Source organism: Solanum lycopersicum, chromosome 7 (genome assembly GCF_036512215.1).
Source record: "Solanum lycopersicum chromosome 7, SLM_r2.1".
Taxonomy (NCBI): Eukaryota; Viridiplantae; Streptophyta; class Magnoliopsida; order Solanales; family Solanaceae; genus Solanum; species Solanum lycopersicum.
The window spans coordinates 67,143,835-67,159,956 of NC_090806.1; the positions used below are offsets into that span (position 1 = coordinate 67,143,835).

At 37.3% G+C, this 16,122-nt stretch overlaps 1 protein-coding gene across 1 annotated transcript; it reads left to right on the forward strand.

Moving 5' to 3' along the window:
• The first annotated feature begins 1,617 nt into the window (after nt 1-1,617).
• On the forward strand, nt 1,618-3,611 carry LOC101253208 (ankyrin repeat-containing protein At5g02620-like). The gene is made up of 3 exons (XM_069287138.1): nt 1,618-1,952; nt 2,080-2,612; nt 2,853-3,611. The coding sequence occupies exons 1-3, from the start codon at nt 1,760-1,762 to the stop codon at nt 3,516-3,518; spliced, it is 1,392 nt and encodes a 463-aa protein (XP_069143239.1). The 5' UTR covers nt 1,618-1,759; the 3' UTR covers nt 3,519-3,611.
• The last annotated feature ends 12,511 nt before the right edge of the window (nt 3,612-16,122 follow it).

A 16,122-nucleotide genomic window follows, 5' to 3' on the forward strand; every position in this document is an offset into this window, starting at 1 on the left:
AAGTCCTCATTAATACATCCATCTTAATTACCTAATCATGACCGTCCACGTGGCTATTCTTTTCATTATTGGAAACTCAAATGGGTCCCACAATATTATTCTAACCCAACAAAATACATTAAAAACATCATATTATAATGTCCCCATTCACTCATTCCTCTTTGTCCTCTTTCATTACTTTACAACCATATTTGGATTTGGATTAATAGATTTATCTGATTTTAACTTAATATAAAAATTTAAAAATATTTACATATAAAATTTTATTGTCTTAAAATTAAAGTACATAAGATATATTTGGAATGTTCTTTAGTCATGAGCTCTTAATACTATCATGCCAAAATTTAAAATTGGAAAACTTCCAAAAAACAAAAGAGGAAAAAAGCATTCATTACGAAACTGAAAAATGAATAGAAGACAAATAAAATGAAATCAAAAGAATTATTTGGCCAAAAATCTTAAATATATTTTAAAGATAAATAATAAATATGTCGAGCTATTTTTGCGGAAATCACTAGGTTCACGCTTACAAAGTCACTATCTCTCTCTCATCATTATTCAGCGGTCAAGATTATCTTAAGACTGAAGTGGGTCCATCATATTTCAGCTTCTTACCAATGAAATAATGCCACGTGTTAGAAGATACTAGGAATTTATATGTGAGTGGTTATAAATAAATTTTACCTTGGTCTTAAAGTGTGAGAATGCCAGAATAGGGGGTTTTGACGTGTGAAGTGAGGCAAATGTAGAGCATGAGCTGCTGTTTTAGTTTATGTTATATTCTTACCAACTAATGAATCAAAGAATCTTTGTTGGGTTTTAGAGTTGTAGAGAAACAAGAAGAAGAAAAAAACACCTATAAGAGTTAAACTGGTCTTTTAGATTTTATTAATCAAAGGAAAAAAAGGTATGTTCAAGAGCTACCTAATCAAATCTTTCTTTAGTTTTACTGTTTTCCCATGTTGGGTTTTACTTAAATCCTCATTTTTTTCATCTGGGGTTTGCTTTTTGTGATGAGAATGGGTTAAAGATTGGATTTTTAGTACATGGTTTTGATAAAGATTGTGTTTTTTTGCTTTGGGATGTACATTTATTTGTGCTGTTGTACTAGTTAAAATCAATTACATTCATGTAACTAGGAGGTTTGCATTTGAATTTTGCTAGTAACATGTAATCAATTAAATTAGATGTTCATTATTACCTCGTCCCATATTAACGAGTCTTGTTTATTTGTCAGAAAATCTATATTTGTTGCTTTTAACGAAATTCATTTCGCACGGTGGCTTCAAGTAAATTACTGCAATCTCGTATAAAAAATAATTGTCTAATAATATTTGTCTGTTTGAGAATCAGGAGATAATTTACCATTTGTATTTATTTTACGATTGCAATTAAATACTGTTTATGATTTAAAATATTTTTCAAAACATTAAATTTAATAAAGTCAAGAATAATATAGTAATATTACCTCTAAAATAATATATCAAAGTGAATAGTGGACAACAGAGGGAGTATAACAATGCTTTTGATTATTATAGATATTTTCTCTATCCTAATTTTATAATGTGTTAATGTTTGAGTCATGTACACAAAATATAAGGAATAATTTTGTTATGCAGTTGGATCACATACACATTATGGATCCAAGAATGTACAATGCTGCAATGAAAGGGAAACTGGTATATGACAAATTTTCAGTTGTTGATCATCTGAGAAGGGAGGAAGAAAATGGTTACCAAGTCACTCCCAACGGATCTTGATGAGATTATTACTAAATCCTGAACACGACTTTCCAGCCAATAAGGCTGGGGAGACACCACTTTATTTGGCAGCGGAGTCTGGTTTTTATGCTGCTTTGATTGAAATCTTGAACGTTTGCGAGGAATCAACACATGTTGCAGGTCCATTGAATCGAACACCTCTACATGCAGCCGTAATTCAAAAACACACAGGTAAGAAACGTTACTTAATTGCTATTTTTTTTATATATATGTCAGAATTAATTCCTCCGTTACATGTCAGTTGTTGAACGTAAAATTAAAAAGTAGTTTATCATGATAAGTAATATTTGACGACCAGAATGCGCGATGGTACTATTGCAATGGAATGAAGATTTATGCGAAGAATATGATTTATGGGGTTGGAATTCACTACACTATGCTGTTAAACAAGGATTGACAGAAATAGTTTCGGATATGTTGGGACGGAATAAATCCTTAGCCCACCATCGGGCAGGCAGCGAAAATGAGTGGACGACCGCGTTTAACATTGCAGCCAGTGAAGGTCATGAAGCGATAATACATGAGTTATTACGACACTGCCCAGATTGTTGGGACATGGTTGATAGCAATGGCCGAAATGCTCTTCATGTTGCCATATTGAACGATCATGAAATTTTAGTCAATGAGTTATTTGAGTTGAGATTTTGTTGTGATAGACTTGTTGATGAGGCAGATAATGATGGGAATACTCCACTCCATTTGCTTGCTGCCTCTGGGAACCGTGTGCCTCAAATGATATTAGACCATCCTAGCGTTGAGAAGATGACATTTAACAAACAAAACCAGACTCCACTTGACATAGCATCCTCTCGCACTCTCACAACAGAGAAGGTACATTTTAATTTTCTACAATTTTTTTTTGTGCTTTTACTTAGACACAAAGTTTTGAATTTTGTCATCTTAACTAAAGATATAAAGTATCAAAATAAGTACAATCCATCATATTAATAGGAAACTTAGAATTAACATGTTATGTATTGAAAATTAGAAAATCATGTTAGAATTATCACTCTTAAATATGTTTTGTGTTTTATTTAATTACTATAAATGTTAAACATAATAATATATTAGGAGAAATTGGTAGCCGTTTTGCGCGAATCTAATGCACGATTGGGACAATGTTGTAACTTTGAGGTACAACGTCAAAGCGAAAATAGCAGAAAGATACAAGAGAGGAGGAAGAAAGATGATGAAGCCCGAGCTAAGAGAGAGACACTAAAAATGGAAAAAATTCAGAAATCAACTGAAATACAAATAGTTGTTGCTACTCTAATAATGACAGTGGCGTTCGCAGCTGGTTTCACATTACCAGGAGGTTTAGACAACGATAACGGTCCTAATAAAGGGATGTCGATTCTATCAAAGAAAACAGCATTCCGTTTATTTGTTATTTCGGATGTCCTGGCATTTACATGCGCTGCTGCTGCTATATACATCTACTCTTTCATGGCAGATTCCGATGTAGTGGCTGGTGAAATCAACGTGCCCTTGCTTAATGTTTTATGGATGAATTATAATATAGCAAGTAATCTGCAACGTTCTGCAATGGCTGCAGTTGTAGTTGCATTTGTAACTGGTATATATGCTGCTTTAGAAAATTCACTTGCACTTGCTGTTAGTGTTTGTGTCATTGGTTGTGTCTTTTTTTCCTTCTTCTGTATTACTTATAAAACTTGGGATATTATAACTGATTATATTCCTTTTCAGATAATTTATAAGTTCTTATTTAGATCATAGGATATATTCGATGTATGTAGCAGTAGTGTATGTTTGTAATGTTACGTATTGGAGAAAATAATGGATGCATTATTATTAGTATCTTGTTTGATACATTTTGCAATATTTGTATATACTCTATTGTGTATTGCGTACATATTACTAATATCATCGATTTCTATGCATTAGTAATGGATTGGAATGAGTTCTAAAGCATGCATGCATTACCATGTTAAATACACAAGTCATGTCCCTCAAAACCTTTTCTACGTCCTTACTGCTAAGGGAGTACATAATCAAGTTATGCTAGGATGTACATAATCCAAGTTAATGAGTTTGAATTTTTCAAATATCAAATCAAACCATTTATATTGAATTTTTAGATTTATAAACCAAATCAAACTATTTGTCTTGTGTTTATAATATAAGTTCAAAAATTGAAAAACTTAAATGATGTCGCGTTCAAAATCAAATTTTATAACTATTTTTTTTCCTTCTTGTATAGAGATAAGTGATTGTGAATGCTACTATTTGTTCTAGCATGATTTGCTCGAATTATGTTTCCCATTCATCTTCTTATTGTTTCGAAATGAAGTAAATCGATTTTTGAATTATTAACACGTCTATATTTATTCAACAAGACCCGATGCTTGATTTCTTCAGGATTCTATGTATGTTGCCGTGTGTTCGTCTAAAGTGTACCATGAGTCTATTTAGTGTGTAATGTTAGTTTTATTATAGTAAGTACAAATGGGAAATTGATGGAATATGAATTAAAGGAGATATTCCCCCTAAATATGCTTTAAGTGAATTTTTTTTTTTTATTTTTTCTATATTTCCAAGTGAAAAACCAGCTCTTGAAGGCAAAATTGGTCGATTTTCCCCTTGCTCGTGAAATATACATAGGACCTAATTTAAATCCATATACATTATTATAAATGTGTATCATATCCTTGTAAACATTTTAATTGTCGTAATTCCCAATTAATTTTCCTTCACACATTCTATTCCACGTCTATATAAGCACAACACTTGTGAATAAGACACGTATGAAAAAGTTCTTCTTTTTATGCAAATTTTCCAATTCTCATTAACGTACGGAGCAATTAGTTAAAACAATTGTTGAATTTTTCTAATATAATTGTTCTAGTTTTTACTAATAACAAACGTTTCATCTTTAGTCGATAGATTTGAGTTCTTATCACAAAAATAAAGAAACTTTTACGAGAAAATTTTCTCTTTAACGAATCTCTCTCACACAAATAAATTTTAAAAAATAATTGGATAAATTAATTTACGTATACTAAATGAATATAAAACAAATTTTAGCTTAAATTCAAATCAATCTATTTAAGTTTGAGAACCACGTAGTAAAATTTTACTCTTTTTTTATGTTGTTGAGGTAGTGTCACATTAAATTTTACAGTTTAAATTCTGTTAAATAAAGATAAAAATAGTAAAATTAAAGTAATACTAAAATAATAGTACTAAATTACGTTGGAGCGCCCCTTCTCATTATGAGAATGTATATAACCCTATTCCGGCCTGGTCCGGTATGGAATGAACTTATAATCATGGAATCGACTCGATCATCAGATTATAAGTTCATAACCCTAGTCCATTCCCATTTTGGGCGGAACAGATCTACTAATTCTTTGATTCCAGTTAGTAAGAGGGATCTTGAACTAAGAAATAGACCCTAGAAGCTAAAAAAGATTGACTGAACGCAGAAAATCTTCCACTGGCAGGCGATCGTGTTTTTCACGTGAAAGGAGCCCGCCTACCCACTCCCCTTTCCCCCCATTGCTGGGAGCCTCGCGCTATGATGTGAAGATCAATTTAAGATTCAAAAGTTTATGAGCTTTACATAAATTTCAAGTTGGTATCACAATAATAATTGATTTCTTAACAAAATATTTATAAATATTTAAATTTATATATTTGAAAAAAAAATTATTAAATGTGTGTGAAATCAAAACTGTTCCATATCCTCTCCAAATTACTATATAATTGTAACGACCTGTTTAGTCGTTTTGAGCAACAGACTTCCATTCTGGAAAAGCTGGCAGAAGCGACGGACCGTCGCAGGGTCTCGTTTCAAAACACTTAGAAAATCTGAAATTGGGTACTGAAAATCGACTCTCTGAACTTCGTGACGGAATGGCAAGACGGACCGTCACAGGCGTGACGGACCGTCGTAGATTGTTCAGTGGAAATTGACTCTCTGACTCTTGCGACGACCTGCAGGACGGACCGTCGCAGGCACGACGGCCCATCACAGGTTGCGCAAATCCTAGGCAGATTCGGATTTCTGGTTAAGTTTTAAGGGACGTTTTTGACTATTCTTGCCTTAATTATAAAGTTCGTGGGTTTATATTAATAACTCAAATTCTTGAGGGGTTAAAAGAGGTAACCCTAAGTTAATTAGTGGGGTATTATTGTCATCTTTTATTCTTAATTATATACTAATTAGGGTAAAAGAAAGAGGGTTTGAATAAAGAAAATAGAAAGAACAAGAGAGAGAGAGAGAATCGAACGAGAAAGGAGAAACAAAGCTTTGGGAAAATTCTTGCTTGATTCAACTCTTCGGTGGAGGTAGGTTATGGTTTTCATGCTATTCGTAGTAAACTCTTAATAGCGAATGATATGTGTTAGTAGTATTGTAAACCTTCTATATGCTTAATTGTATGCTTGCATGAATGATGTGATTATGTAATTGTGAATAAATAAGCATGATGAAGCTATTGAATCCCAAATCTTGAAAAGAAACCCTAATCTACTTTGTTAATGATGATGCCTTGGTATAAAAGAAGGCTTGATGAATGAAAGTACTGAGATTAGGGGATCGGGTGCCACGTTCCGGTACCAGGATAGTATATGAGGATCGGAGTGTCACGTTCCGACACCAGGATAGAATATGGATCGGGTGCCACGTTCCGGTACCAGGATAGTATATGAGGATCGGAGTGTCACGTTCCGACACCAGGATAGAATATGGATCGGGTGCCACGTTCCGGTACCAGGATAGTATATGAGGATCGGAGTGTCACGTTCCGACACCAGGATAGAATATGGATCGGGTGCCACGTTCCGGTACCAGGATAGAATGAGGATCGGAGTGTCACGTTCCGACACCAGGATAGTATATTGAGGAGCGGAGTGTCACGTACCGACACGAGGGGAATAAAGATAATGAATCTTGAAATATGTTAATATATTTAATCTAATGAACTGAATTCCCAAATGAGTATGATGAGGAGGTGTGAGTCCTCATTAATGTGCTTGGTGTTGTAACCAAGGGTTATGGTAACTGTAAATGCTGCATGCTAAGGATATTAGTTGATTTTATGATATTGCTTAATACATACTGTTTTCTATTTTGAGTTGGTCGATGATATCTACTCAGTACCCGTGTTTTGTACTGACCCCTACTTTTATGTTTTTCTTCTTGTTATTTGTGGAGTGCAGCAAACGTGCCGTCATCTTCGACTCAACAGTAACTCAAGCCGGTCTTCGTCACACCGGATCTTCAGGGTGAGCTAACGCTTCTAGCTTGGACTGGATCTTCTCCTTCATGTCTTGATGCCTTGAACTTCCGGCATGGACTAGCTTCTTATGTATTTTTAGCTTCTTAGAAACTCTTAGAATTAGTAGTTTAAAGTAGATGTTCTTGTGATGATGACTTCCAGATTCTGGGGATAATGATAAGTTTTTGAGTTATAGAAGTTGATTATTGATTTTACTTATGAGTTTAAGTCTTCCGCATTACTTTCTGTTTATATTATATTGAAATTTTAAGGTTTAGATTGGTTGGTTCGCTCACATAGGAGGGTAAGTGTGGGTGCCAGTCGCGGCCCGGATTTGGGTCGTGACAAACTTGGTATCAGAGCATTAGGTTCGTTGGTCTCATCACACAAGAACAGGTCTAGTAAAGTCTTAAGGAACGGTAGGGGGACGCCTTTACTTTTCTTTGAGAGGCTATAAGACTTTAGGAAAATTTCACTCTTTCATTCTTTCTTTCGTGCTACTACTTGAGTCCAATTGGTATCTAGGCGATACGAATTGGTATCTGACCATCTTCACTCTCTTTCGCAGATGGTTAGAACTAGAGCAACGACTACGCCAACACCAACACCGGCCAGAAAAGAAACAACTGAGCCAGCCACTGGGGCTGTGGCTCGAGGAAGAACAGCGGCAAGGGGCCGTGGAAGAGGTCGTGGGAGGACGTCCTCTAGAGGGAGAGGACAAGCACCTAGCCCATCTGGTACTAGGGCGGTGACTCCTCCACCGACTGAGGAAGTGATAAGAGAAGGGGAGGATGGGGAAACTGAACAAGTGCAGAATGAGGGATTGCCACCCCAACCTACCCCAGAGATGATCAATCAGGTTCTGGCTTATCTTAGCGGGTTATCTGATCAGGGCCAGACACCCCCAGTGTTTTCTGCACCAGCACCTCAGGCTCCGGAGGTACAACATGCGGCTACTATGGCTCCCCGCATGGATGTTCCATTGGAAATAGGCACGTTTCCACGTCTGACTACTGGGCCTATAATGACAAATGATCAGCATGAACTTTTCAGTAAGTTCTTGAAATTGAAACCTCCAGTCTTCAAGGGTGCGGAATCTGAGGATGCTTACGATTTTCTGGTTGACTGTCATGAGCTACTACACAAGATGGGTATAGTAGAACGGTTTGGTGTTGAGTTCGTGAGTTATCAGTTTCAAGGGAACGCCAAAATGTGGTGGCGGTCACATATCGAGTGTCAACCAATAGAGGCACCACCTATGACTTGGGCCTCATTCTCTAGTTTGTTTATGGAGAAGTATATCCCCCGGACTTTGAGGGATAGGAAAAGGGATGAGTTCTTGAGCCTAGAGCAAGGTAGGATGTCGGTTAATGCTTATGAGGCTAAGTTTCGTGCACTATCCAGATATGCCACTCAACTCTGTTTCAGTCCTCAAGAGCGCATTCGCCGGTTTGTGAAGGGGTTGAGGTCAGAATTGCGGATTTCGGCCTTACAGATAGCGGCAACGGCAAAATCCTTCCAAGAAGTGGTAGACTTTGTGATAGAAGTGGAAGGAGTGAAGCCAGACGACTTCACCACAACATCGACATCAAAAAGGTTTCGAAAGGGAGGTGAGTTTAGTGGTTCTTACACTAAAGGACAGGGTTCGGGAAGTTACGCAGTTCGACCCATTCAGTCTTCACTACAGACTGTAGTTGGGGGTCCACCTTCAACCGATCAACACTTCTCTGAGAGACCTATGCATGAACCCAGAGAGTGCTATGGATGTGGGGAGATTGGACATATTAAGAGATATTGTCCAAAACAGAGTTACAGACCTCCAAATGTTAGGGGTAGAGGTGGTCATGGCAGAGGCCGTTATTCTGGAGGACGTGGTGGTCGAGGAAATGGTGGTCACCAAAACGGCCGAGGTGATGGGCAAACTGGAGCCACTACATCACCACAAGGTAGGGGCAACGGGCAGATGAACGATAGGGCCCATTGTTACGCTTTCCCTGGGCGGTCGAAGCGGAGGCATCTGATGCTGTCATCACAGGTAATCTTTTGGTTTGTGATTGCATGGCTTCTGTATTGTTTGATCCTGGATCCACATTTTCTTATGTATCTTCCTCATTTGCTAATGGTCTAAATTTACATTGTGAATTACTTGATATGCCTATTCGTGTCTCTACTCCGGTGGGTGAGTTTGTGGTAGTTGAAAAGGTATATAGGTCTTGTTTGGTAAACTTTGTGGGGAGCAACACTTATGTAGATTTGGTTATCTTAGAAATGGATGATTTTGATGTGATTCTGGGTATGACTTGGCTTTCTCCGCAATTTGCAATCTTGGATTGTAATGCTAAACGGTGACGTTAGCCAAGCCTGGGACAGACCCGTTAGTGTGGGAGGGTGACTACACTTCCAATCCGGTACGTATCATCTCCTTTTTTCGTGCTAAGAAAATGGTTAGTAAAGGGTGTTTAGCTTTCTTGGCACATCTCAAGGATGACACTACCCGAGTACCTTCGATTGAGTCGGTTTCAGTAGTTCGTGAGTTTCTGGATGTGTTCCCTGCAGATCTTCTTGGTATGCCACCGGATAGGGATATTGACTTCTGTATTGATCTTGAACCCGGTACTCGCCCCATTTCTATACCCCCTTATAGAATGGCTCCCGCGGAGTTAAGAGAGTTAAAGGCACAACTTCAAGAGTTATTGAACAAAGGCTTCATTAGACCAAGTGCATCCCCTTGGGGTGCTCCGGTTTTGTTTGTAAAGAAAAAGGATGGCAGTTTTCGAATGTGCATAGACTACAGACAACTGAATAAGGTAATCATAAAGAACAAGTACCCTCTTCCTCGCATTGATGACTTGTTCGATCAGTTACAAGGTGCTTGTGTCTTCTCTAAGATTGACTTGAGATCCGGTTATCATCAATTGAAAATACGGGCAACGGATGTGCCAAAGACTGCTTTTCGAACGAGGTATGGGCATTACGAATTTGTAGTGATGTCCTTTGGTCTTACGAATGCCCCTGCTGCGTTCATGAGCTTGATGAACGGGATTTTTAAGCCATATTTGGACCTCTTCATAATCGTATTTATTGATGATATATTGGTATACTCAAAGAGCAAGAAGGAACATGAAGAGCATTTGAGAATGGTATTGGAAATGTTAAGGGAGAAAAAGCTTTATGCCAAGTTCTCTAAGTGTGAGTTTTGGCTAGATGCAGTGTCCTTCTTGGGGCACGTGGTTTCTAAGGATGGAGTGATGGTGGATCCTTCTAAGATTGAAACAGTGAAGAATTGGGTAAGACCTACTAATGTGTTAGAAATAAGGAGCTTTGTTGGGTTAGCTAGCTACTACCGCCGATTTGTCAAGGGATTCTCTTCTATTGCTTCCCAATTGACGAACTTGACTAAGCAGAATGTCCCATTTGTATGGTCGGATGAATGTGAGGAAAGCTTTCAGAAGCTCAAGACTTTGTTGACTACCGCACCTATCCTTACCTTGCCAGTAGAGGGTAAGAACTTCATTGTTTATTGTGATGCATCCTATTCTGGTTTGGGTGCAGTACTAATGCAAGAGAAGAGTGTGATTGCTTATGCTTCAAGACAACTAAAAGTGCATGAACGTAACTATCCCACTCATGATTTGGAATTGGCCGCGGTAGTGTTTGCATTAAAACAATGGAGACACTACTTATATGGGGTTAAGTGTGAGATCTATACGGATCATCGTAGCCTTCAGTATGTCTTTACTCAGAAAGATTTGAACTTAAGACAGAGGAGATGGATGGAGTTACTAAAGGACTACGATATCACTATCTTGTATCATCCGGGGAAGGCGAATGTTGTAGCGGATGCTTTAAGTAGGAAGGCGGGAAGCATGGGGAGTCTAGCTCAGTTGCAAGCTTCTAGACGCCCATTGGCTAGAGAGGTTCAGACTCTAGCTAATGACTTGATGAGATTAGAAGTAAATGAGAAGGGAGGATTGTTGGCTTCTGTGGAGGCAAGATCTTCCTTTCTTGACAAAATTAAGGGAAGACAGTTCGATGATGAGAAACTGCGCAGAATCCAAGATAAGGTATTGCGAGGAGAGGCTAAGGAAGCACAAATCGATGAGGAAGGTGTTTTGAGAATCAAGGGAAGGGTATGTGTACCCCGCGTCGATGGTTTGATCAACACTATTCTGACAGAGGCTCATAGTTCAAGGTATTCTATACATCCGGGCGCAACCAAGATGTATCGTGACCTAAAGCAACACTTTTGGTGGAGTAGAATGAAGCGTGACATTGTGGATTTTATTGCCAAATGTCCAAACTGTCAACAAGTAAAGTATGAACACCAAAGGCCCGGAGGAACACTTCAGAGAATGCCCATTCCGGAATGGAAGTGGGAAAGAATTGCAATGGATTTTGTGGTTGGTCTTCCGAAGACAATGGGTAAGTATGACTCCATTTGGGTGATTGTTGATAGGTTAACTAAATCTGCTCATTTTATTCCGGTTAAGGTGACTTACAATGCCGAGAAATTAGCCAAGATCTATATCTCAGAAATCGTTCGATTGCATGGGGTTCCACTATCCATCACATCAGATAGAGGTACGCAGTTTACTTCTAAGTTTTGGAAAACATTGCATGCGGAATTGGGTACTAGGTTGGACCTTAGTACTGCATTCCATCCTCAGACCGATGGTCAGTCTGAGCGAACGATTCAAGTGTTGGAGGACATGCTTCGTGCATGTGTGATAGAGTTTGGTGGCCATTGGGATAGCTTCTTACCCTTAGCGGAGTTTTCATACAATAATAGCTATCACTCAAGCATTGATATGGCCCCATTTGAAGCATTATATGGGAGGAGATGTAGGTCTCCCATTGGTTGGTTTGATGAGTTCGAGGTTAGACCTTGGGGTACTGATCTCTTGAGGGATTCGATGGAAAAAGTGAAGTCTATTCAAGAAAAGCTTCTAGCGGCGCAAAGTAGACAAAAAGAATATGCAGATCGAAAGGTTAGAGACTTAGAGTTCATGGAGGGTGAACAAGTCTTATTGAAAGTTTCACCCATGAAAGGGGTGATGCGGTTTGGAAAAAGGGGTAAACTAAGTCCAAGGTACATTGGACCATTTGAAGTACTTAAGCGAGTAGGAGAGGTGGCTTATGAGTTAGCCTTGCCTCCAGGGCTGTCCGGAGTGCATCCGGTATTCCATGTGTCTATGTTGAAAAGATACCATGGGGATGGAAACTACATCATCCGTTGGGATTCAGTTTTGCTTGATGAGAACTTGTCTTATGAGGAGGAGCCTGTTGCTATTTTAGATAGAGAAGTTCGCAAGTTGAGGTCAAGAGAGATTGCATCCATCAAGGTGCAATGGAAGAACGACCCGTTGAAGAAGCCACTTGGGAGAAGGAGGCGGATATGCGAGAAAAATACCCACATCTGTTTACAGATTCAGGTACTCCTTTTCGCCCTTGTTTTCCTTCTTTTGATCGTTCGGGGACGAACGATGGGTAAATTGGTATCTATTGTAACGACCTGTTTAGTCGTTTTGAGCAACAGACTTCCATTCTGGAAAAACTGGCAGAAGCGATGGACCCCACGACGGACCGTCAAGGGCACGACGGACCGTCGCAGGGTCTCGTTTCAAAACACTTAGAAAATCTGAAATTGGGTACTGAAAATCGACTCTCTGAACTTCGTGACGGAATGGCAGGACGGACCGTCACAGGCGTGACGGACCGTCATAGATTGTTCAGTGGAAATTGACTCTCTGACTCTTGCGACGACCTGCAGGATGGACCGTCGCAGGCACGACGGCCCATCACAGGTTGCGCAAATCCCAGGCAGAGTCGGATTTCTGGTTAAGTTTTAAGGGACGTTTTTGACTATTCTTGCCTTAATTATAAAGTTCGTGGGTTTATATTAATAACTCAAATTCTTGAGGGGTTAAAAGAGGTAACCCTAAGTTAATTAGTGGGGTATTATTGCCATCTTTTATTCTTAATTATATACTAATTAGGGTAAAAGAAAGAGGGTTTGAATAAAGAAAATAGAAAGAACAAGAGAGAGAGAGAGAATCGAACGAGAAGGGAGAAACAAAGCTTTGGGAAAATTCTTGCTTGATTCAACTCTTCGGTGGAGGTAGGTTATGGTTTTCATGCTATTCGTAGTAAACTCTTAATAGCGAATGATATGTGTTAGTAGTATTGTAAACCTTCTATATGCTTAATTGTATGCTTGCATGAATGATGTGATTATGTAATTGTGAATAAATAAGCATGATGAAGCTATTGAATCCCAAATCTTGAAAAGAAACCCTAATCTACTTTGTTAATGATGATGCCTTGGTATAAAAGAAGGCTTGATGAATGAAAGTACTGAGATTAGGGGATCGGGTGCCATGTTCCGGTACCAGGATAGTATATGAGGATCGGAGTGTCACGTTCCGACACCAGGATAGAATATGGATCGGGTGCCACGTTCCGGTACCAGGATAGTATATGAGGATCGGAGTGTCACGTTCCGACACCAGGATAGAATATGGATCGGGTGCCACGTTCCGGTACCAGGATAGTATATGAGGATCGGAGTGTCACGTTCCGACACCAGGATAGAATATGGATCGGGTGCCACGTTCCGGTACCAGGATAGAATGAGGATCGGAGTGTCACGTTCCGACACCAGGATAGTATATTGAGGAGCGGAGTGTCACGTACCGACACGAGGGGAATAAAGAAAATGAATCTTGAAATATGTTAATATATTTAATCTAATGAACTGAATTCCCAAATGAGTATGATGAGGAGGTGTGAGTCCTCATTAATGTGCTTGGTGTTGTAACCAAGGGTTATGGTAACTGTAAATGCTGCATGCTAAGGATATTAGTTGATTTTATGATATTGCTTAATACATACTGTTTTCTATTTTGAGTTGGTCGATGATATCTACTCAGTACCCGTGTTTTGTACTGACCCCTACTTTTATGTTTTTCTTCTTGTTATTTGTGGAGTGCAGCAAACGTGCCGTCATCTTCGACTCAACAGTAACTCAAGCCAGTCTTCGTCACACCGGATCTTCAGGGTGAGCTAACGCTTCTAGCTTGGACTGGATCTTCTCCTTCATGTCTTGATGCCTTGAACTTCCGGCATGGACTAGCTTCTTATGTATTTTTAGCTTCTTAGAAACTCTTAGAATTAGTAGTTTAAAGTAGATGTTCTTGTGATGATGACTTCCAGATTCTGGGGATAATGATAAGTTTTTGAGTTATAGAAGTTGATTATTGATTTTACTTATGAGTTTAAGTCTTCCGCATTACTTTCTGTTTATATTATATTGAAATGTTAAGGTTTAGATTGGTTGGTTCGCTCACATAGGAGGGTATGTGTGGGTGCCAGTCGCGGCCCGGATTTGGGTCGTGACAATAATTTATCTTTATTTGAAATTAAAAAAAATAATTTTCGATAGATTCTCGATTTAAGAGTTTAGTTAAACCTATTTTAGTATTTTAGTAGTTTAATTATTTTAGTATTTTAATATTTTAATTGGTGATTATCTAATCCTAATAATCTCATTTCACTTTCTCCTCTTAATTACCTAATCATGACCTTCACGTGGCTATTCTTTTCATTATTGAAAACTCAAATGGGTCCCACAATATTATTCTAACCCTACAAAATACATTAAAAACATCATATTATAATGTCCCCATTCACCCATTCCTCTTTCTGAATCTAAAATATTGGAATTAACTTTTGTATTTTCATGTTATACTTAAATTATTATGTTATGTATTGTATTGTATTATTATCTTATTTTTAAATTATTATGTTATATATTGTATTTTTAAATTAAAAATTTTCATTTTACCATTTATGTTTTGTACATTTTTTTATTGTGAAAATTAATAATAATATCAAATTAACGAAAATTGAAAAATAATGGAAATATTGTTAATTTGGGACAAAAATAGTATATATTAAATAATATTTTTTAAAATGTTACATTTAAAAAGAATTACGATTATTAAAAATATAATTAATAGTCTTATAAGAAAAATAATATGTTAGTTATAAATAATAGAAAGACATAATATATAAATGTGTCTTTTAACTTGATCTCATTTCACATTTATGTCCTTCAACTTTTGTTATGCACAAGTAGACACTTAAACTTATATAAGTTTGAACAAATAGACATACGAATCATACGCGAGAAATATACATGTAGGACAAAAAATGACATGTAGGATGTCACACGTAGGACATATGTATTTATTTGTTCAACTTTATACAAGATTAGGTTTCTAATTGTGCACACCCAACGTTGAAAAGATAAAAATGCACTTTAAAATTAAATTAAAAGGCATGTCATGTATTATGCCTAATTGAAATAATATTAAATTAATGAAAAGTGGAATAGAGAAGATAAATAATTTAGGGTGATTGGAGACACAATTCGTTATTTTACTATTTAACTATGGAGAATAAAAAATAAAATAGAGTAGATTTGGAGAACACGTAAGGTGGAAAATCTATGTATTTAATAGGTGCCAATTTGCTTGATCTGCTTAAACCTCAGTCTATAATCTCTTCTATTTCCCCAGAAGTCTTGTTTGCATCAGCCATTTATTGGTGTTGCTTATAATTATGAATCAAGAAAGCAATTATTTTCTGGTACATTATGTTCTTTGGAAAAAATAAAAATATCTTATTTAATTTATTTAGTTGCAAATCCCAACAGATTATTGTGTTGGAAAGAATTATTCTTACAATATATAATTCCAACAATAGCATCCTATTTCCCATCTCAACTAAATTAGAAAGAAAAAAAATGATGAATATTTAAATACTTTCTCGATCGAGTTTAGCTTGTTGCACAAAACTTACTTAAATGTGTGAAACCTGGTTACATATATTGTTCATGAAGCCCATAAAACATAAAAGGGGGAACTATGCCTTACCCCCGGACATACATCACATATTGCACGACTCTTTTTTATTTTAAAAAGTTGTCATATATATCACATATTGCAAAGCAATCAAGACTCTTTTTTATTTTAAAAAAGTTGTCATATATATCACACTCCACATGAACAAACATTTAATCTTTACAAAAATTAAAT